Source organism: Anguilla rostrata, chromosome 10 (assembly GCF_018555375.3).
Source record: "Anguilla rostrata isolate EN2019 chromosome 10, ASM1855537v3, whole genome shotgun sequence".
Taxonomy (NCBI): domain Eukaryota; kingdom Metazoa; phylum Chordata; class Actinopteri; order Anguilliformes; family Anguillidae; genus Anguilla; species Anguilla rostrata.
The window spans coordinates 12,395,549-12,416,132 of NC_057942.1; the positions used below are offsets into that span (position 1 = coordinate 12,395,549).

The 20,584-nt window shown below is 49.0% G+C and overlaps 1 protein-coding gene across 2 annotated transcripts in view; it reads left to right on the plus strand.

Annotated features, from left to right (window-relative positions):
- Positions 1-20,584, plus strand: part of rab35b (RAB35, member RAS oncogene family b) — a 22,783-nt gene continuing 2,199 nt past the window's right edge. Inside the window, exons 1-5 of one of the 2 annotated variants that reach the window (XM_064354177.1) lie at positions 1-416; positions 9,694-9,744; positions 10,587-10,710; positions 19,915-20,039; positions 20,139-20,263. In XM_064354177.1, the coding sequence (XP_064210247.1) occupies positions 365-416; positions 9,694-9,744; positions 10,587-10,710; positions 19,915-20,039; positions 20,139-20,263 (477 nt within the window). In that variant the 5' untranslated portion in view covers positions 1-364. Of the gene's footprint in view, positions 417-491; positions 775-9,693; positions 9,745-10,586; positions 10,711-19,914; positions 20,040-20,138; positions 20,264-20,584 lie in introns of those variants that run through there. The other variant, XM_064354176.1, reaches the window with a different exon arrangement.

Below are 20,584 nucleotides of genomic sequence, written 5' to 3' on the forward strand. Positions count from 1 at the left end.
ATTTTCTACGTCGATGTGTCCAGCACAATTTTCATTTAGATAAGATGTGCATTAATCGCGCTAGTGAAATACGTTTTGCGTGTATTGCGCTTGCGTAGTGGACACGGGTCTCGCAGGGTTGGGTGCAGAGATACTTCCACAGAAGGAAGCGGAGTTTCCGGCTGTTTGCTGCGGAGAGGGAGGACTGCTGACACCGCGAAACCCCTACGAAAAGACGCCGGTTTGGGGGGAAAACACTTGGACACCCGGAGAAATACGTCTGTCCCACACTGGGGGAGGGCTGACTGTCCGGACCAAGTGTTCTGGAGAGTGAGAGGGGACGAGCAGCGGCGTAAAAGGCGGGGGAAACCCACTAACTACCGGCATGGCTAGGGACTACGATTACCTCTTTAAGCTGCTCATCATCGGTGACAGCGGTAAGGCAAGGCCGGGGATGCGATACGGGAAATGGGCCTGGTCGGGAGTTTAAAGCAAATGGAAAATTTGTGCTTCGACATGATTTGTTTTGAGGAACACTGAGCCACGAATATATTCTGAGCAAACGTAACTAGCTAGCTAATTTAACCACCTGCTTGTTCGCTATATTGCCGTAACAACCAGTGGCAGTGGATACCTAGTAATGTTAGCTTGCTCTTAGCGCTGTCCTTACGCGTCCAGTGTGCTTTCGATCAGGGCGGAGGGTTGATAACATGGGGTAGGGCATGTCAACTGACCAGGCCGGATATAGCTTACTAGCCAGCCACTTTCTGTTTGTTCAACGTGGCTACATAAGAGGTTTGAATGGCTAAGTAATTACCACGATATGAACGTAAAGTGATCCTGTTGCGATACGTTTTTCACTAACTTACTGGTATTTTGATTGCAGTTTACTTTCCCGCTACGTTATGTGGCTAGCTCGCTCTCTACCACAGTTAGTCTGCTTGGTTAACTAAATCTGGATTGAACAATGGTGATTAGTTGTAGTCTAATGTTAGTTATTAGGCTGGCTAACTTAATATTACCTTCATTGTTATCTCGCTATTTTTTCATGCTTACGATTTGTGTTGTTTCTCAATGTCAATAGGGCAGAGTTTCGTGTTTGAATTAATTGTGATGGCTAGCAGGCTAAATAGATTGCTAAGTGTTTACGTTAGATGGCTACATAGCTAATATAACTCACAAGGCAGCCTAGCTAGGAAACTAACAAATCCCACATAACATTGACCACTTGGTATCCTTCGGTACATTGTTGTTTGTTCAACGCCGGGTTCAGTCTCAGCAGATCCATTTTTTATTCTGGCCTATTTTCAATGTTAAATTCAAATGTATGCCGCGGTTCTGCCGAAGAATCGGTTGCTAATTTTAGCTAGTTAGCAACGTTAACTTCGGTCACCTAGCAGGTGGCACCAGCTTGGATAGTTGTAGTGCAAGCTGGTGTGTAGTTTTAATAGACTGAGTGCAGGCGAGATCGCATTAGTTGCAAGATCAGTCGCTCCCATACGAGCTTATGGCACTGACGAGTGTAACCTAAGAGATATGATGAATAACAACATCCGCCTTCTTGCATAAGTGAGCCGTCCTCCTCTATGACCGGAATCCTTGAGCTGAACACCTCATTTTCTAGTGTAATTGTTGAGTGTGCAATGTCATGTGTTGAGGCAGTGAATTGGTCTATCTCGTTGAGCCAGAAGATCAGAATACGGAGTCGAACAGTTTTCTCGTGGACTGAATAATAACGAATGATTGGTCCACGTGGATTTCTGAGAAGAAGGTGCATGGCCAACAGTTACTTTTCCGACGCCCTTTGCAGGACCTTGGAGTTATTAATAAACCATAAGTTACATTTTTCGTTGTTGTTGATCAGAGTGGCTTGGGTTGTGGGTGTTGACTGTGGGGAGTTTACATGGTGGTGGTGTTGCTGGCCTGGACAGCATGATCACCTCACTGTGAGCGGTGAGAGCGCATGTTGAGTTTCAGTTGTGAAACGGGGCAGCTCGCCTCTTTCTCTCAGGAGAATGGGCGCCCTGTTGGCCGTGGGGCCAGGGTGCTGCTGGCTCCTGGTGTTTTTCTGTATGGCCGGCTGAGTCAGGTTTGTGCGGGTGGCTGTGCTGCGTGTCAGGGTGTTGGCTGTATGCGAGGCGTGGTTGTGTTTGTGTTGTGGTGCCCATAATGATTCCCTGCTTTAGAGGAAGAATGCAGCTCTGGATGTGTCCTTTGTCCATCATCTGCCTGATCTGGGATCAGGGACTTGGTAGCCTCCCCACAGAAACATAGAGAGTTTCACAGACACAGATTAAGCCTAGTCCTAGATTAAATTCAATTGTGAATGGAGATTCTCCATACAAAACTCAGTTTAGTCCAGGGCTAAACTTAATTTGTGTCTGAGAAACAACAAGACCAGAAACAAGCAGTTGACCCAGGAACAGTGTATGCTCTGGTTATTTCCTCTCCTAACGTAGGAGCAAGGAGAAAGACTTTGCTTCTGTCAAAGATTCAATTTAACCAACTCCCCATATCCCTGCTGTTTAGGCACACTGTTCTCTCTGTTTCATGTGTACCTCTCTCTCTCTCTCTCAAGATCCACTTTTGTGGTTTATCACTTCTCAGCTTGTCCCTCACTGCCCGAGTTTCTCTCTCTTTCCCCCAGGGAAAATTTCAAAGGTAGTCCTAGCTGTAGATAAGGAAAGGCTGCCTTTACAACTAGCCAATCAGTCAATCAGTTCATTTAGTTTCATGCTGGCTTCTTCATTCTGGTGGTCTTGTAGAAGGCTTTGCAAATTGCAGCCCAGAGAACGTATCACAGAGAGATTTGGTGGCTTTGAGCTAGATTTGGGAAAGCAAACCGAGCGAACAAAGGCCAATATAATGCAAGCAGGAGACTTTGGTTTTGTGCTGTCAGACTGCATGAGTGGGAATATAATTTTGCTCCTGCGTGTTGAAGGCATCGAAGCACTGTTCCTGGTGCATAGTAATTTTAGCTATTTGTGGGCTTACCAGGGGAAGGTAAGTTTAATGAGTTGAATTCATGTGTTGGAGGCTTCCGTCCAGTGCATGAACTCTGAACAAAAGGGAGTGCAGTGAAGTAGTGTAGGTTTTATAACAGTCAAGCGTTTGATTTTTCAGGCTTCAGACTCTGAATCCTGGACTCAGGTTTCTTTTGACTCGTATTTGAGAATTAGCCTTCTGGAAGCAGGCTGTTCTTATTCTGCTCGCTCGAAAACAAAATCTTAAATGTCATTAGGACGGCACAGTTTACCTAATAACAATGTTGTTTTGCTAGGCCTCGGTTCACTCTTAGGTTGAGAGCAAAGCACACATTACACAGCTAAGCATGCAATTACTTGCTTAGATGGGGTGAAAAATTATTAAAACAAAAAAGCTGTCATTGAGAGTAAGGGTTAGGACTGAAAACAGTGACTCCTGCAAGATAGGGATCCAGCTATTCCCACAGGGGAGGCAAGGTGCACACATTATTCTCTTTCACCTCCTCATCCAGTCACTTTAACTCATTAGCTTCACAGCTGCCTCTGCAGTGCATATTCAGGCAGTGCCAAGGATCTGACTGGTTGATGGCTTTTCTTGGAGTGAAATTATATGAAACTGCCAATTTAAGGGAAACCTCCAGTTGTATTAAATACACACATTATGTTTGTCATGGCACCAGTTTTTCCTTGCAATTCCATTACTTTCCTGCATGGAAAAAAGTGGCTGTCTGCATTCTGAGGTACTTTGTTGACTATTCTGGTGAGTGTAGTCGCTGAAAATATTACATGAACACCTCTGCTTTTCAGCTGAAAGAAGAGCACAATGCACTTCTGTTTTAAATGATAAAAGGGGAAAAAACAAAGAGATGGTTTCTATATAATTCTCAGCAGCTCTTCAGCGAAAAGCACCTTAACTCCAGTCAGTGTGAAGCTGCAGAAATGCAAGCCATGACTATCACCGTTTGTCAGATGTGGTCAGCCCCTGCCTTCTGTGGGCGTGGCCTTTTTACCCCATTCTTGCTCACACGTTGAGTTACCCTGCGGTCCAGAGCGAGTCAGAAGGCAGCCACAGGCACGGCTCATTCACGCCTTCCTTTTAGGGCGGGCGGAGCTGGTCACCTGTTGCGTGCTGACCGAGGCTTGAGGGTCCACTTAATGAGGAGCGCTTCCTTTGCTAGTCGTGGTAGCATTTGTGCTCTGCTTGCAGATTGTAGTAATTTTAGGCACTGCTAAAAATGCCCCAGGCCAATCACAGAGTCCATGTTTTTTTGTCGGTAGACGCCTGAATTTGGATAGGCGTCTATGCGGTTGCTGATTTCAAACATACTTTCCCTATTTATTCTGGTCACATCTGTCCCTGTTCTTGTAGGCCTCAGGTGAAGGGGTGGTGCTAGTGCTTGTCTAGGCTAGGGCCGTCAAACACCAGAACAAATGAAAAAGCAGCTTGCTGTTGGCCAATCAGCGTCGCTCTACCCTGACTTGGCTCTGGTGTTTTTTGATTGGGACGTGGGCGATCTGGCCGCCCCCACCCCACCCCCAGCATCACAGCCGAGGCGGAGTGGATACTGACGCAGTGCCGCTCCTCCTGGTGTGGCTGCAGGTTTGTGGGAGTTTGTCTCTCTCCTCCCACTGTTTCTGTTCTGCAGCGGGCAAAGTGGATAAGTCACGGTGTTAAAGACACGCTGCGGTATCAGTGTGCGGAACCAACGAGAGCAAAATCGTCCATGTCTCCTTTCTTCGCTGTATATGTGGGAAGGATCCCGCACTGTTACTATGACGACGGGGGGCTTAAGAAGTGACAGGCCTTGGATTGATGCCCCAGTGCCTTGGTCTGAGAAATGCTGATGCCTCTCCTATCCTCTTCATATTTCTTGTCTTCCCTCTCCCACTCCTTTTCTCTTTTTGCACTCAGACCTTTTCACACCATGTTTATTAGAAAATGATATTCCACCCACCTGACTGCTACTGACTGTGTGTGTTTGTTTGTGCACTTGTGTTTATGGCTGTATGAGAGAGAGAGGCTGTATTGACTGAATCAAGATGGGAGGGGGACAGACTGCCCCTGTATCCTGGGAACAGAGAAATGAGTCTTAATCTGTGCCCCTCACTGTCTCAGTGTAGCTGCTCTGTCCCTCTCTGTCTCAGTGTAGCTGCTCTACCGCTCACCGTCTCAGTGTAGCTGATCTACTCCTCTCTGTCTCAGTGTAGCTGCTCTGTCCCTCTCTGTCTCAGTGTAGCTGCTCTGTCCCTCTCTGTCTCAGTGTAGCTGCTCTGTCCCTCTCTGTCTCAGTGTAGCTGCTCTACCGCTCACCGTCTCAGTGTAGCTGCTCTACCGCTCACCGTCTCAGTGTAGCTGATCTACTCCTCTCTGTCTCAGTGTAGCTGCTCTGTCCCTCTCTGTTTCAGTGTAGCTGCTCTGTCCCTCTCTGTTTCAGTGTAGCTGCTCTACCGCTCACCGTTTCAGTGTAGCTGCTCTACCCCTCTCTGTCTCAGTGTAGCTGCTCTGTCCCTCACTGTCTCAGTGTAGCTGCTCTGCCCCTCTCTGTCTCAGTGTAGCTGCTCTGCCCTCTGTCTCAGTGGCTGCCTGTCCTCACTGTCTCAGTGTAGCTGCTCTGCCCCTCTCTGTCTCAGTGTAGCTGCTCTGCCCCTCTCTGTCTCAGTGTAGCTGCTCTGTCCCTCTGTCTCGGTGTAGCTGCTCTGCCCCTCTCTGTCTCAGTGTAGCTGCTCTGCCCCTCTCTGTCTCAGTGTAGCTGCTCTGTCCCTCTCTCTCAGTGTAGCTGCTCTGCCCCTCTCTGTCTCAGTGTAGCTGCTCTACTCCTCTCTCAGTGTAGCTGCTCTACTCCTCTCTGTCTCAGTGTAGCTGCTCTGTCCCTCACTGTCTCAGTGTAGCTGCTCTGCCCCTCTCTGTCTCAGTGTAGCTGCTCTGTCCCTCTGTCTCGGTGTAGCTGCTCTGCCCCTCTCTGTTTCAGTGTAGCTGCTCTGTCCCTCTCTCTCAGTGTAGCTGCTCTGCCCCTCTCTGTCTCAGTGTAGCTGCTCTGTCCCTCACTGTCTCAGTGTAGCTGCTCTGTCCCTCTCTGTCTCAGTGTAGCTGCTCTGCCCCTCTCTGTCTCAGTGTAGCTGCTCTGCCCCTCTCTGTCTCAGTGTAGCTGCTCTACTCCTCTCTGTTTCAGTGTAGCTGCTCTGTCCCTCACTGTCTCAGTGTAGCTGCTCTGTCCCTCTCTGTCTCCGTGTAGCTGCTCTGCCCCTCTCTGTCTCAGTGTAGCTGCTCTACTCCTCTCTGTTTCAGTGTAGCTGCTCTGTACCACATGGTCTCAGAAATACCAAAAACATGCATAAACAACAGCCCTTCTTAGATAAGAGTGAGCACCCCTATTTTTAATGTTTTCTCATCTGGGTAACATTGAGCTCTTGCCTTGCTCAAAGGTGTGAATGACGCTTTTATATTTCTTTTATCAAGCTACTTGTCACACGCCTGATTGCGGTTGGCCAAATGATCACCTTTACCATGAAACATTCCCTTCAATTTTATTTGCATAGGGCTTTTTATGGACACTGTCACAACGACACTTTACAGGACAGCAGAAAATTAGGAAATACCGGGCTTGAACTCCCCATTGGGGATTGAAAGCACTGAAATAGGGGTGAGAAAAACGTCTGATTTATTCCTTGTGGTGTATCTCCCGTCTTTTCAAAAAGAGTACATGGCCAGCATGCTCTTTTTAATCACATCTCATTCAACAATGTAAACGCTGACCCAAAAGGACAGAAGTATTGTTTCAACTGCAGACAGTATCTGGTAGCAAGTAATTGTATTGCGTGCATGTAGGCCTATGTCACTCACGGAAGCATAGCTCTCATCCCAAACCTTTTTAGTCACGGACACACAATCAGCCAACAGACACGCCGATCTCACTGTTGTGGGTGGTGGAAAAACTTGAAATTGCAGGTCTGGTCTGCCGTATACAAGTCAGGATACAGACATTTGCAAGGTGGGAGGCATCGCATGGGACCAGTGCTCTGTCCCTGGAGCACTACATGTCCCAGAGGAGAGCGGAGTGTACCACATCCCTCTCAAATACAATTGGAGGTCGCTGCCAGCAGCAGACCGAAGAGAGGAGGCAGAGATGCAGTGAATTTTAATCAGTGCTATATAACCCATATGTAATAAAGCAAACTTAAATACTTTATTTTTTTATACTGAATCCAGTTGAAAGTAAATACGAATTCCCAAATGCAAACTTTTTACGTAAATATCTGTAATGTACTTTCACACATCCAGAAATCTTTAGTATCTTTGCGTCATCATGTCGTTCCAAAACATCTTTGAAATTGTACGGGCTTGTCATCTTTCCTGCTATCATACTTTGAAAATTATCCATCTGCATTCTGCTCCTAATCTGTTAGGAGAGCTCACTGGGAATCTTAAATACCTGACAAGTTAGGAGTTTTCTTAAGGCTAAAATGTGTTTTGACTAGCTTTTATCCTTACTTTAGCTACGACTCGTCTTTTGCCTGTTTCTATGCACACGGTCATGGCCCATTTTGCTCACGCTTTGGTGCAAACTGGGGGCGTCCTTCCCCACAACGCTAGTGCCGAGAACAAGTGCGGTGCTGGATTATTGTGTGTGTGTTTGTGTGTGTGTGTCTGTGTGTGTCTGGACCTCCTGTATTTGCGAGGACGCGCACATCCCCTGGGTCAGCAGGGCCGCGGAGGAGCGATGAAGAGGGGATTTGTTTTCAGATCGTCTATTAATTCTGGGCCAATCGACTGCGGGCCGCGGAGATTGCATTACGCCATTACCCTGGTAACGGGCCCGGCGTCTGGCTCCCCGCCAGGGCCCGGCGTTCCCGCTCCCATCCAGTCGATGCGCGTAGGGAAGCAGAGCTCAGCCCAATCGAACGTCTCGCTAAGCCAGAGCGCGTTTTAAACGCGGGCAAAAACGATGTCGTGAGACTCGCTACGGGGCGGGGCAGGGGGGGCGCGCTGTGCGCTGTGTTTTGGATCCAGCTGTTGCCTGGCGGCTGCCGGCACAGCCTCTGAACCAGGAAGCTGTGGGTTCTAATCCTGGATGGCACATTGAGGAGGATGATTCTGGCCCAGCTCCTCACCAGATATGGAAGTGCCCTCAGTCTCGCCTCTGTATAAGGAAGAGGAAAGAGAAGATTGGCCGCCCTCTGAAGACCGCTCTGTTTTTCCAGTCAGCGTGTTTTATGGGTTGAAATGCTGCTGCAGCGAATGGTGCTTGAATAACATGAGGTTGGATCAGGTCTCCACAACCCCTTGGAGATATATTCCAAGGAAGGGACATTTTTGATTACAGAAACCCTCCCGGTCAATTTGTCCAGAACGTCGAAACGCCTGCCGCTTGCTCACATCCATGTTTATAACAAGAAGAAAACAAAGGAACTACCTACCTAGCTGATAGGCTACACTTTAGTGGAATATTTTCATTGTCAGTCATCAGTAGTTACACGTGACTCTCCCCTATGCTGATCATGTAAGGGGGTCTGATGGAACCAACTGGAAGCTCAAAGCTCCATTGCATTACATTACATTTATTTAGTAGACGCTTTTATCCAAAGCGACGTACAAAAGTGCACATCATGGTCATTGGACAGCTACAAAACACAGGTTCGATTAAGGTGCAATACTCATTTCGTACTGCTATTTATAGCCACGAAGCTCCCAAACGTACTTGTGTTTCTCCCTTAATAAGGACCAGCCACCTGCTTCTGTCTCTAGGGTCGTCTCATTTAGAGACATTTCTTCTGGGAATCTGCACTTCATGTCCTGGACTGCCAGAATTCATGTGGATTGAAGTGTAATGTGAGATACTCGTATGATAACGCATCATTTCAACACCTATAAAATATACATTTGGCTCTGATTAGCATCGCTACAGCTAGCCTGAAAGCCGGAAAAATGAGTCATTAAAAAGGTGTAAACTTTGAGCGATGACAAATCCCTCCAGTGTATTTACTGCTTCTTACGGGTCGCTGATATTCATCCTTCCTGCTCGATGCGTGCTGTACTCCGTAGGGGAAAAGATAATAAGGCCATCATTTTTAAAATATGACAGCGTTTTGAGTTGCATAAGCCTTTTTTCCCAGCGTTGCCTGAGAATCTTGTGAGGAAAGTGCTTAGCGAGCGGGCCTTAACGTGACCATTTCTGACCATGAAAACCATGACTAATTGGTGTGACTTTCATGCTATGAATAGAACAAAAACATTTCACCAGTTGCTTTCAAGTCGCTTACGAATGTGCGCTTGGTGGAATACGTTCAGGTTTCTGTGGTTTGGAACATGGTAAATATGGTAAATATAAAACCTGCGTTCTGTCCGGTTCAGTAGTGTGGCTTTGACAGCTAACACACTTCTCGATACAGACGTGCACGTGATGTCCAGGACGGTTTCCAGCTGTGCGTGATAATGACCTTTTAATTTCTTTCCACGATTTGTGGGCAATGTGACAATCCTGGAATGCAGTATATTAATGACGGTCGGTCTGTGGTGGACACGACTTGTAAATTGGTTCTGTCGGTTGTTAATGCCTGCAAACTTGTTTGAATCTTGTCGATGCATGACATGCCTTGTGTGTGTGTTGTGTGCGTGTGTGTGTGTTGTGTGTGTGTGTGTGTGTGTGTGTGTGCGTGTGTGTGTTGTGTGTGTGTGAGTGCGTGCTCGCTCATCTGTGTGTCTGACTCTGCCCTTTTTCTCCTTTTCCCCTAGGGGTGGGAAAGAGCAGTCTCCTACTACGATTCGCAGACAACACGTTTTCAGGTAGGAGTCCTGTTTCTCACTTCTCTTTCCCTGACGGCGGGCAGACAGAACAGAGAGACAGACCGGAACGGAGATTGGCTCTCAGGCGCCGTGCTCACAATAGCCCGGCCCTAAACCAGAACTCGCACAACAAAGGACTTTGGCTTTCTGTCGGGCCTCACTCCCGCACCGTCCCACGCCCAGTACCGCAGGTCACCTTGCTGCTGGTCACATGCTACCTGTTTCCTGCTCTCAGGCAGGCTAGGTGAAGCAGCAGACTGGGCTTGCATTTAGCCAAACTTAGCATATACGTGCCCTGGGGCTAATTAGCATGGCAGTGTATGCAATAAGGCAAGCACCCCTTTTGTGTAAAGCTTTGTGTTTGTGATCGCTAGCTGTCGACTGTTCTTCAGGTCGGACCGGAGTTTGACTTTTTCCCAAGCCCGTCTTTAGTACAGTTATGAGACACACGTAGCCTAAAGCCGGACACCCACCCACCGCACGTGTAGCGGCCGCACGACGCGCGTAACTGAAGCGTAGCTGAAGTACTGTTATTACAACGGCAGCGGGCGACGTCCTCTACACCGGCTGTGAACGCGGCCGTACCGCTTCGCCGTGCCGCTTACGCGCCGCTTACGCTACGCGTGCGGTGGGTGCCCGGCGTAACACTTACATTTCTGCGCAGGCGCTGGTCTCAGAAGGTTTCCTTTGATCCCGGTTAGTGGGGAGGAAAACCTGGTCGATTTTAGCTTGGAGTGCTGAGATAAGTTCGGTGGCAGGAGTGTGAGGATCACGGACAGTGCGGGGCCCTCGGGCCTGACCGGTGCTGAAGCCTGCGTGTGTGTCTGTGTGCGCGCGTGCAGGTAGCTACATCACCACCATCGGGGTGGACTTCAAGATCCGGACGGTGGAGATCAACGGCGAGAAGGTGAAGCTGCAGATCTGGGACACGGCGGGACAGGAGCGCTTCCGCACCATCACGTCGACGTGAGTACCAGCAGGGGGCGCCGCGCCGGCCGCCGGGGGCGACCCGCTCCACTTACTCGTCCGCTGCAGCAGCGGACTCAGCGGCCCGGCTGCTTTTGCTACAGGTCACTGAGGAAAGCTGCTGCTTCAGCGTTCGGGTTTTGAAGGCTGGTTCTGTGGAAGAGTTTGGTGTGGTTTTTCAGCACTGTTGTCGATATTTTAGGGTCTCTGGCAGCCAGTAAATATAGTTAAAGTGGCAGGAATGGAGAGGGTTTTTCCACCTCAGGGGATTTAAAATAGGTCTCTGTCACGTAAGCACACGCTCTCTCTCTCTCTCTCCTCTCTCTCTCTCTCTCTCGCCCTCTCTCTCTCTCTCTCTCTCGCCCTCTCTCTCTCCTCTCTCTCTCTCTCTCTCTCGCCCTCTCGCCCTCTCTCTCTCTCTCGCCCTCTCGCCCTCTCTCTCCTTGCCCTCTAGCTCTCAACATGACTCATCATAGTTTATCTTATGTCGATCTCCTGGGTTGATGTTTGTGTAAAATGTCTTCAGTGATTGTCTTGGCCTTGTGTGTAATGCAGAGCATCGGTACACCGTCACTGCCTTCTTTTCACATGTAAAGTTTGTTTGCTAGTTGTGAGTCACCGAGTTTGGTTTTTTTTGTTGTAATTACGGAACAGCCTGGTTCATTAATAAACCCGTTTCACATTTCAGGCTCTCTCTCGGCATTGATATGCAAATGAGGCTCCTCAAATTTTAGCAGGAGGCTGCAGAATTCCGCTTCTGGTCTGATGTAGTCACGCTGGGCGTGAAGCTTCCTATGTTCCTATGTCCTGTAGCCAGTTGGGGTCTGTCTGCAGACATTCTGGTGTTCGGTACTGAATTAAAAAAAATGTTTACACACACTTACTTTAGACTTTATAACCATGGAAACGTTTTACTTCCACCTCTCTCCCGAGACAGCTCTGAATTCCTTTCTGTGGCTCTCAGTCCAGAGCTTGCGTCTCGGGCGCTGTGAGGCAGCGGCGGATTGGTATTCATTCCTGAGGGAGAAGCGGGGGGTCCGTCTGCTCCGCGCTGGGAGGACTGGCGGAGCGCGCTGTCGCTCGTCTGCAGCGTGAGCCGCGCGGCCGCGGGGAGCTCTCGCTGGTTTAGCCCGCTCGCTCGCACTTCCTCCTCGCTCGCCGTCTGAGGGCACGGTGCTTTCTGGTTTTCAGCAGTCCACCGCAGCGCCGCTGCCTCTTTTCCCATAATCTACGCACACGCGCACCTGTTTCCCACAGGCTGAGAGTTTATTTGTGGTGTCCGACTCGACGTGTTTGTGGGGGGGATGCCGATCGTGGGAATTGTGTGCAACATGGCGTGCGAGTTTGGTTGCTGTGACAACGACGCAAGAACCTCAATAAGAAGCTTAGTGTTGCTTGTATTCTTTAGTGTAGCTTTAATTTTATCCCAAATCACCAAACAATAAAAATAATACGCTCACTCAAACTAAAACAAGCACACGAAACCACAACCCGCGGTTCTAAATGTAACGGCGACTTTTTAAAAAAGAAGAAGCGAAAAGTCATTTATAATTCACAGACTTTTCAACATTAGAGGGGCAGCTCGCACAGTAAAATAGCCGTCGGTTGTTTGACACTTTGACATTTCAAAGAAAAAAATGATGAATGCAAAAGTATAGTGTGTTGTTCCAGAAATAAAACGACTAGCGTAGACTCAGTGTTCTGAACGAAACGTGGGGAGGCAGCCGCTTTTTACATAAGTTATTATTATAGTTATAGTTATATTAATAATAATCAATCATAATAATAATCATAATAATAATTAAGGACAAAACAACTGTACAACTTCTATGTGTCCGGAATACCTACATCATTACATCACGGTGTTACAAAAAAAAGGAAAGTCTTTTAGGGTGGAGGTAAGTTTGTTTGGGCGGGCCGCCCAAATAACGTCAGTGTGCGGGAAGCCCTGCGCACACGCACACCAGCAACGCCGAAAATGGGAACTCCTTCTTGCAAGGCAAGCTAACCACCGTGCCAGATCTAGTCTTCCAAGTGGTGCTGTGGAGGCGATGTCGACACGCCAGCCTTCGAAGCTTTATGGATTATTTATTGTTTATTGCTTATTTGGATCCCCGTTAGTTGTCGCCACGGCAACAACTGCTCTTCCTGAGGTCCGCACTTTTTTGTCCTCCGGTCAGACCCCAGTCCAGAGACGGCCCAGTCCAGCGGATGGTCCTAATCTTGGCTGCCTGTATGTTCCTCGTGTTCCCCAGCCCCCCTCCCCCCCCTCCGTGCATGATAGTCATCTCTCGCTGCCGAGCAACCGGGTTGAGCGTTAAGCCGCCATAGCGCGACGCGCCACCGCCGTGAGGGAATCTGGAATCGGGTGACGGGTTGAGTCATTCCGCCATCACACGGGCTGTTATATCATTCAGACATCCGGCCCTGGAGACCGCCAGCTATGCCATGAATGTCCATGGAGAGCCTGGCCAGACCCATGAAGGCTGTTAGTGTCTCAGTTCCCTGCTTTGTCATTTGTTCCTAGGAATTTTAATTAATATGCAAAAAATGACTAAACCGTTGATTTTTTTTTTTTTTTTTTTTGAAGAGAGCCGGCATTTGCTTATGCTTTCTTATTCATTTTATTCAGACAGGAGGAAAGTGGAGAGCGTTACAGTCGGCGCACTATTGAACCCCTGGCCGCAGGGAAGGGTTGACAGTTCATACAATAAATATTTTGTTATTAAATTCCAAATAAATTGGAGTGGGTGCAGGTTAGCTCTTGCTCTCCTGGAAAGCACACGATGCCAGGTCGCACCTCAGTACACCTCAGCTGGCCAGGTAGGCTCGCTAAGACAGGAGCCAGAGGAAGGGGCTTCATGTGCCGCTTAGCAGGTGGGCTTACGGGACCCTGGCCGGCCAGGAGTGGTAGCTGGTACGAGCAGAAGCGGTGGCCTCCTAGCCCCTGGGACCCCCTTTTCCCTGGGTGACGTGCGAGCCGATCGACCCTGCATGGGCTGGCACGGTCTGGATTTGATAGCGGACCACGGCTCCCATCCACGCGCTAACATAGCATGATATAACGTAACATAACGTAATATAACATATTGACAAGAACAGGTTATTCAGCCACTATAATAGTGCTTTAACAGGATGCACCACCCAGCAGCTCCGAACAGTTGTTTTTTGGGGAAAAAAAAAATGTAGTGAAGTAAAATCAGGAAAATGGCCTGCAGTGAGAGAAATAAAACTGCCAATGTTGTGGTGCTGTTAGCTGTCTGAGGTCTCTGATTAGCTGGCTGTGCTGTCTTTCACATCAGCCACCCCTGTGTCTGCAGCCTGCTGCGCTGTTTGCGGTGTGGTTTCTGCAGGTCGTGGGCGGGCTCATGCGATTGTTCTGGTGTTCTCTGCACTCGCAGGATATGGAGCGCTTCTTTCTCTCTCCCCCCCCCCCGGCCACCCCTTCTCTGAAGTTTCCGCTTTGACTGAATTAGAGGGCTCTGCTCCCGCAGACACGAGGTGAATCAGTTGGTAAACGTGCAGAGAATCCTTAGAAAGAGGGGGTGGCGTGTGGCGGTGTGGGCCGCAGCCGCTGCTGAGGGCTAATTGCGCGCAGCAGCAGTGCGGCGCGGTGCCTCGTTAGGAGTGGCTTTCAGCCTTGGAGGAGCGGCGGCGAGTCTCATCTGAGGGAGCTGGGCTCAAACCCCTCCCCTCCCCGAGTTCGGCAGTTAGGAGAGAGAGGCCAGTTAGCGAGGAGCGGCGCTCCAGGGGGCCGTCTGACGGACGCAGATCAGATCCTAGCCGCAGCGCAGCGTAGCGTAGCGTGGGGAGTGTCAGCTGTGTGTTTGCAGCTTCCTGTATCGGCGCTTCTTAATCATGGAGAGCAGCCCAGATTCCTCTTAGGGGACGGAGGAGGGAAGTGGACCCCTCCCTCCTATGGGAAGCGACGGCCAGGGCCCTATGGGGGGGGGGAGAAGAGGGGGCGTACGGGGCCGAGCGTTGGGGCGCGGGTTCGAGGCCGTCCTCTGGTTAGCGGTGGCGCTGTGACAGGCCAAGGCAGCGCTCTGAGGGCCCTGTTGGGACGGGAGGCCGAGCGCTCGGAGGGGGCCCATCAAAGGGCTCTTTGTGCCGGGCTGCGGAAGAGTCCGCACACATCCCTCTCATTCTCAGGCCTGCTCAGACACGTCCCGGGCTGTCCTCACTCCCGCTACGCTGTGTGTGTGTGTGTGTGTGTGTGTGTGTGCGTGCGTGTCTGTGTCTGTGTGCGTGTGTGTGTCTGTGTGTGTGTGTGTGTGTGTGTGTCTGTGTCTGTGTCTGTGTGTGCGAGTGTGTGCGTGTGTGTGTGCGTGTGTGTGTGTGTGTCTGTGTGTGTGTGCGTGTGTGTGTGTCTGTCTGTGTGTGTGTGTGTGTGTGTGTGTGTCTGTGTCTGTGTCTGTGTGTGCGAGTGTGTGCGTGTGTCTGTATGTGTGCGTGTGCATGTGTGTGTGCGTGTGTGTCTGTGTGTCTGTGCGTGTGTGTGTGTGTTGTCTGTCTGGTGTCGTGTGTGCTGTGTCTGTGTGTCTGTGCATTGTGTGTGCTAGTGTGTGTGTGTGTCTGTATGTGGTGCTGTGTGCTCTGTCTCGTGTGTGGCGCTGTGTCCGTGTGTGTGTGTCTGTGCGTGTGTGCGTGTGTGCGTCTGTGGCTGTGCGTGTGTGCGTCTGTGTGCGTGCGTGTGTGTGTGCGTGCGTGCGTGCGTGCGTGCGTGCGTGTGTGTGTGTGTGTGTGCGTGTGTGCGTGTGTGCGTGTGTGCGTGCGTGCGTGTGTGTGTGTGTGTGTGTGTGTGTGTGTGTGTCTGTGTGTGCGTGTGTGCGTGCGTGTGTGTGTGTCTGTGCAGATGTGATTTTGTTTGATTACATCCTCCCATATTAATTATTTTTCACTCTTGTCCTGTTGAGGACAGAATACGTCTTTCTGTTCCCTCCTGAATTTCATGTTCTGTCAGATCCTCCTTGTTAAACTGTTTGGATCTTTTCCGTCTTCCTCCCCCTCTCTCTCTCTCCCTCTCTCTCTCTCTCTCTCTCTCCCTTCACAGTCCCTCTCTTTGCATTTGTGCCCCTGTCTTCCAGTCTCGCCCCTGCTTCTGTCCTTATCCCCGCCCCCTCCCACCCGGTTTCCTTTCCCCCTCTTCTCCCGTTTCCTGCAGCAGCCGAAGAACTTCCTCTGTGATCGGACCCTGTCATGTGACCCCGCTGCGTGACGCTGCGTTAACATTCTTAGAGTTACAGTGTCCTCGCGTGATTGAATTTCCGTAGAAGAGCACTGGGATTGTTGGGAATTTATTGTTGCGAGACAGGTTGATAAACTGGGCAATGCATTAAATAAAGTTTTAAAAAAAAAAATCTACCTTTTTTAGTTACATGGTCTGTCATTTGTAGATCAGAGCCTATTGTGCATTAGGAATCTTCGATTAGGACTGATGATTTAGTATCAGCTTTCTGTCCGCATCTAAACCTTATAGATTATACGCTTGAAAGCAATGTTGATCCTAGATCAGCACTTTTGCTCTTGAAACACTACGTATACAGGCACAGACTTCTCCTTTCTTTATAAAACATCTGTGTTGCTTGTGGCCGGTTTCAGTTTGCTGCGTCTGAACAGTAATTATTGAAAGAGATGAATGCGAATGAACTGATTCTGCATTTAGCCACTTTAATTGGCTTTTCACAGCTTGTGGTAATCTTGCCTATGTGTGTCATTTATAATTTGTGGTATAATATCCATTTGAAGATTTGCACATTTATTGTTAATCATCTGAAATAAAATTCAAAGACCTTTGTGGTGTGGGGATGGCTGGTTTAAGCAGCCACACCTGCCCTGGGTCAAGCTAATTAGACCTGGCCAATTGGATAATTGGTTAATAATTAGATAATTGGCCAGGCTAATTGGACCCAGGAACAGGAGTGGCTGCACCTGTGCGTAGTGAGGTAATCACTGCGCACAGGTTAAATCTGCCATCCCCACCCACATCAGGAGCTTCTCTGTCATGACAGTGTTTGAGATCTGCTCACTTGGCTGTAACATCTTGCCAAACCATCGTGGAATAAATGTGGACTGTCTGAACATCTTCTCCCTGTGTCTCTGTGCTGGAGGGCCCCAAAGAAAGCCACTTCGGTGGCCTGTGGCAGGCGTGTTTGTCACAGTGGCGCCCAACGTGGGGCTCCTCCGGCACGGCAAAGAGGCACAGGAGGGCCAGCCAGGAAGCACACGGGAGGAGGGGCGGCTGAGGTGTTCCCGACAGGGCTTCGGGTGGATCCTCCGGGCCAAAAATGGGGGGCTGAAGATGACCAGGGAGGGGAAGGAGGCAATCCTCGGCTGGGATGCTGAGGAGCTGCACCTGGCCGGGAAGGCAGGTCAGCGACGGGCGGTGCACGAGAGGTGGTCGCGCCGTGAGCTGGACTTGGCCGGGAAGGCGGGTCAGCCACGGGCGGCGCACGAGCGGTGGCCGCGCCGTTTTGCTTCCTTTCTCGTCCATTTTGGTTGTTTTTAGTTCTTTGTTTTGGCCTGGTTGGTTTGCCCGGAGCCCATGAGGGGATAAGCCTGCAGCCGCCCGCCAGCAGAGCCGACTGGCGGCCACCACAGCCACGAGGGTTCCTGGTCCCCAGCACCACAAGGCCAGTCCACCAGCCCACCAGCCCAGCCACCCCACCACAGCCCCTGGAACAGCCCAAGCCGGTGACGCCCCCCACCAGCCAGCAGAGCAGCCCAGGACTTCCCGTGCTCCAGGAGGGAGGAGGAAGAAGGGCTGCCTGGTCGTCCGAAGGAGGGTCACCGCATGTACTGGACTGTTCCGGGGCCACCCACCCTGACTTTTTTTTTATTTAATTTTTTAGCGTGTTTGGAGTGTTTTGTTTTTGTTTGTTGTCTTTGGCTTTGTTGGGAGTGTGGGGGTGGGGGTGGGGGGAGTAGGCTTCGGGCAGGGATTCTCCCTGGCCTCAGTTTGGCGTTGGGGGTATGTGGTGTGGGGATGGCTGGTTTAAGCAGCCACACCTGCCCTGGGTCAAGCTAATTAGACCTGGCCAATTGGATAATTGGTTAATAATTAGATAATTGGCCAGGCTAATTGGACCCAGGAACAGGAGTGGCTGCACCTGTGCGTAGTGAGGTAATCACTGCGCACAGGTTAAATCTGCCATCCCCACCCACATCAGGAGCTTCTCTGTCATGACAGTGTTTGAGATCTGCTCACTTGGCTGTAACATCTTGCCAAACCATCGTGGAATAAATGTGGACTGTCTGAACATCTTCTCCCTGTGTCTCTGTGCTGGAGGGCCCCAAAGAAAGCCACTTCGGTGGCCTGTGGCAGGCGTGTTTGTCACAACCTTATTTTTAAGGGTTTTAAAATTCAGGGCTTTTTCACTATGTTAAAGTCTCCATTTGGTGCTACTGAACTGGCATAAAAGTAGAGTTGTGTGGAGAAAAGGTTACGCAGCGGGTTGGCTGGTCACTGAGGCCACTGACCAAACATGGAATTGGAGTTGAATACAATGGACTCTTGACCACAGAGTTTTGACCAATACGCAATGAAAGTGCGGCATCAACAATGTGATTAGGTAAATTATTTAGTAGTGCTGTGGTTACAGATACAGACATCACTTTTTAAGGATGAGGCTAAATAAAGCAGAGTTAACCGGTCATACTAGTGCATTTCAATTAACTTTCTTTCACATAATTTTATGAACATTTGTCTCAGTATTTATTGACTCCATTAACTTAGCTAATGTTAGTATAAAGTACTACTTAAAGTACTACTTGGGTAACTTGAATTGAGTCATCGATCATGCCACAGGTAAACTTATAACCATTATAAATTTAATTTGGGCAAGAAGATTTCTTACTGAAAAAAGTACGTAATGTTGTTCAGCTTTCTGAAGTTCGGTTCAACTCAAGCACATGTAATTTTTGTTAAAAAAAAAAACACCCGTCAACACTGGGTGTATTTGTCGAGTCTTTGCGTTCGATAGCGAAAGTGCTTTGCAACTCATTTTGCATGTCTGTTTGAACTGAGAGACCGCACACACGCACATCCTGTAAAGTCATGTGTGCTCCCGACCGTGTGTGATGTGGTAGGCTACTTCACAAAGGCTGAGGAAGCTGTCTGTAAGAGACTAACAATCTCTCACAGACGAGCACCCACACGCCTGCTCCCAGTGCGGGAAGAGCTTCACCATTATATGTGTATTCAGGTGTATGTGTATATGTGTATATATTATACTGAAGAGTTCACATATTTTTATCCATATTAGTCAATGTTATTTTACAGGTTATGTGAAGTGATGCGTTCTGTCCTATTCAACATTGCTTGTTATCTTGCTGTCTCATCTGTCGGGTTTGCTGTTTTAGGGTTTCTTCCTTCCTTGTCTGAGATCCAGTAGTATTATCTTCCTAATGTTCCTCAATCTTCAAAAAAAAAAAAAAAAAAAGAAGTTGTGAAAGTCCAGATCAGGACAATCAACTGGCAGCCAGGAGTTCAAATATAGTCCACCACAGCCTTGAGTAACCTGGTCTAGTTACATCCTCACTGCACATAGCACCTAGCATGTGCTCTTATCCACAGCAACATACAGAGCTCACAGTTTTACATACTATCCATTTATACGGCTGCATATTTTTACTGAAGCAATTCAGGTCAAGTACCTTGCTAAGGTAGCGCCCCACCTTGGAAATAAAAGCAAACCTAAGACTTGGAGTTGCAAGACCAGTTCCCTAAACATTATGCTGCACTGCTACCCTTCAGTACTGAATACTAAATAATAGATATTCATATTTTAGCAATGAACCTGTTTTTTGTTTTTTATATGTATGACATATCTTATGCATAAATTGTTTAGTAAATACAGGTCAGATTTCAGAAGATGCTTGGCCCGTTAAAAATATAATGTATAAAAAATATGATCAGACCCTCTGGAAAAAGCTAAGAACAAAAAAAAAATCCATTTTTATGTTCTCTGGCATTCCATCGACAAACTGTTGATTGCATATAGTTGCCTTTAGGTGGAATGTGGAACGTTAACAAGTCTAACCTTCTTTTAGTCTGGGCAGACCAGTCAAATCTATACCGAGAGCTCCCCCTAGTGGACAGACAACGGAAAATCAACCGGGACCTTTTTTTAATCTCCTGAAGTTAATGACTGCATAAACAAGATGGATGGGGAGGAGTTATGTGTGCTCTGCTTCCCTCCGCAGGTACTACAGGGGAACCCACGGCGTAATCGTGGTTTATGACGTGACCAGCGCCGAATCATTCGTCAACGTTAAACGGTGGCTCCACGAGATCAATCAGAACTGTGACGACGTCTGTCGAATATTAGGTGAGCTCAGCCCCTCCCACCCTTCAGTGTTGCAGCTGCGGCGCGGTGTCTGTGGAGTCGCAAGGTGTTAATTGGAATTGTTTTCCTCCGGTTTCTCAGTGGGGAACAAAAACGACGACCCCAGCTCGAAAGTGGTGGAGACCAACGACGCGCAGAAGTTCGCCGAGCAGATGGGGATCAGCCTCTTTGAGACCAGCGCGAAAGAAAATCTGAACGTGGAGGAGGTGGGTGGAGCCAGCTGTTTTTTAAAAAAGAATTTGTTAAAAATGACCTACGGTGTCATCATAGCAGCATATGTGCAGTGTAGTGTGTCCTTATAGAGTATGAACAGTACTGTAGATACTGGTAGTTTCTTGCGTTTACAGGAAGGGAAACCGCCATGTTAGGCAGACCACTGAGTATCATGACTGTGGATATGAGAACCGTGGTTTAGGACCATTAGTTAAACGCTCAACCGTAACCGCGCTGGGCAGGGCTGCTGTGGGAACTCAAGTGCATTATGGGTTGTGCTCACACAGGGGGGGTGATGCAGGACTAACGTGGCT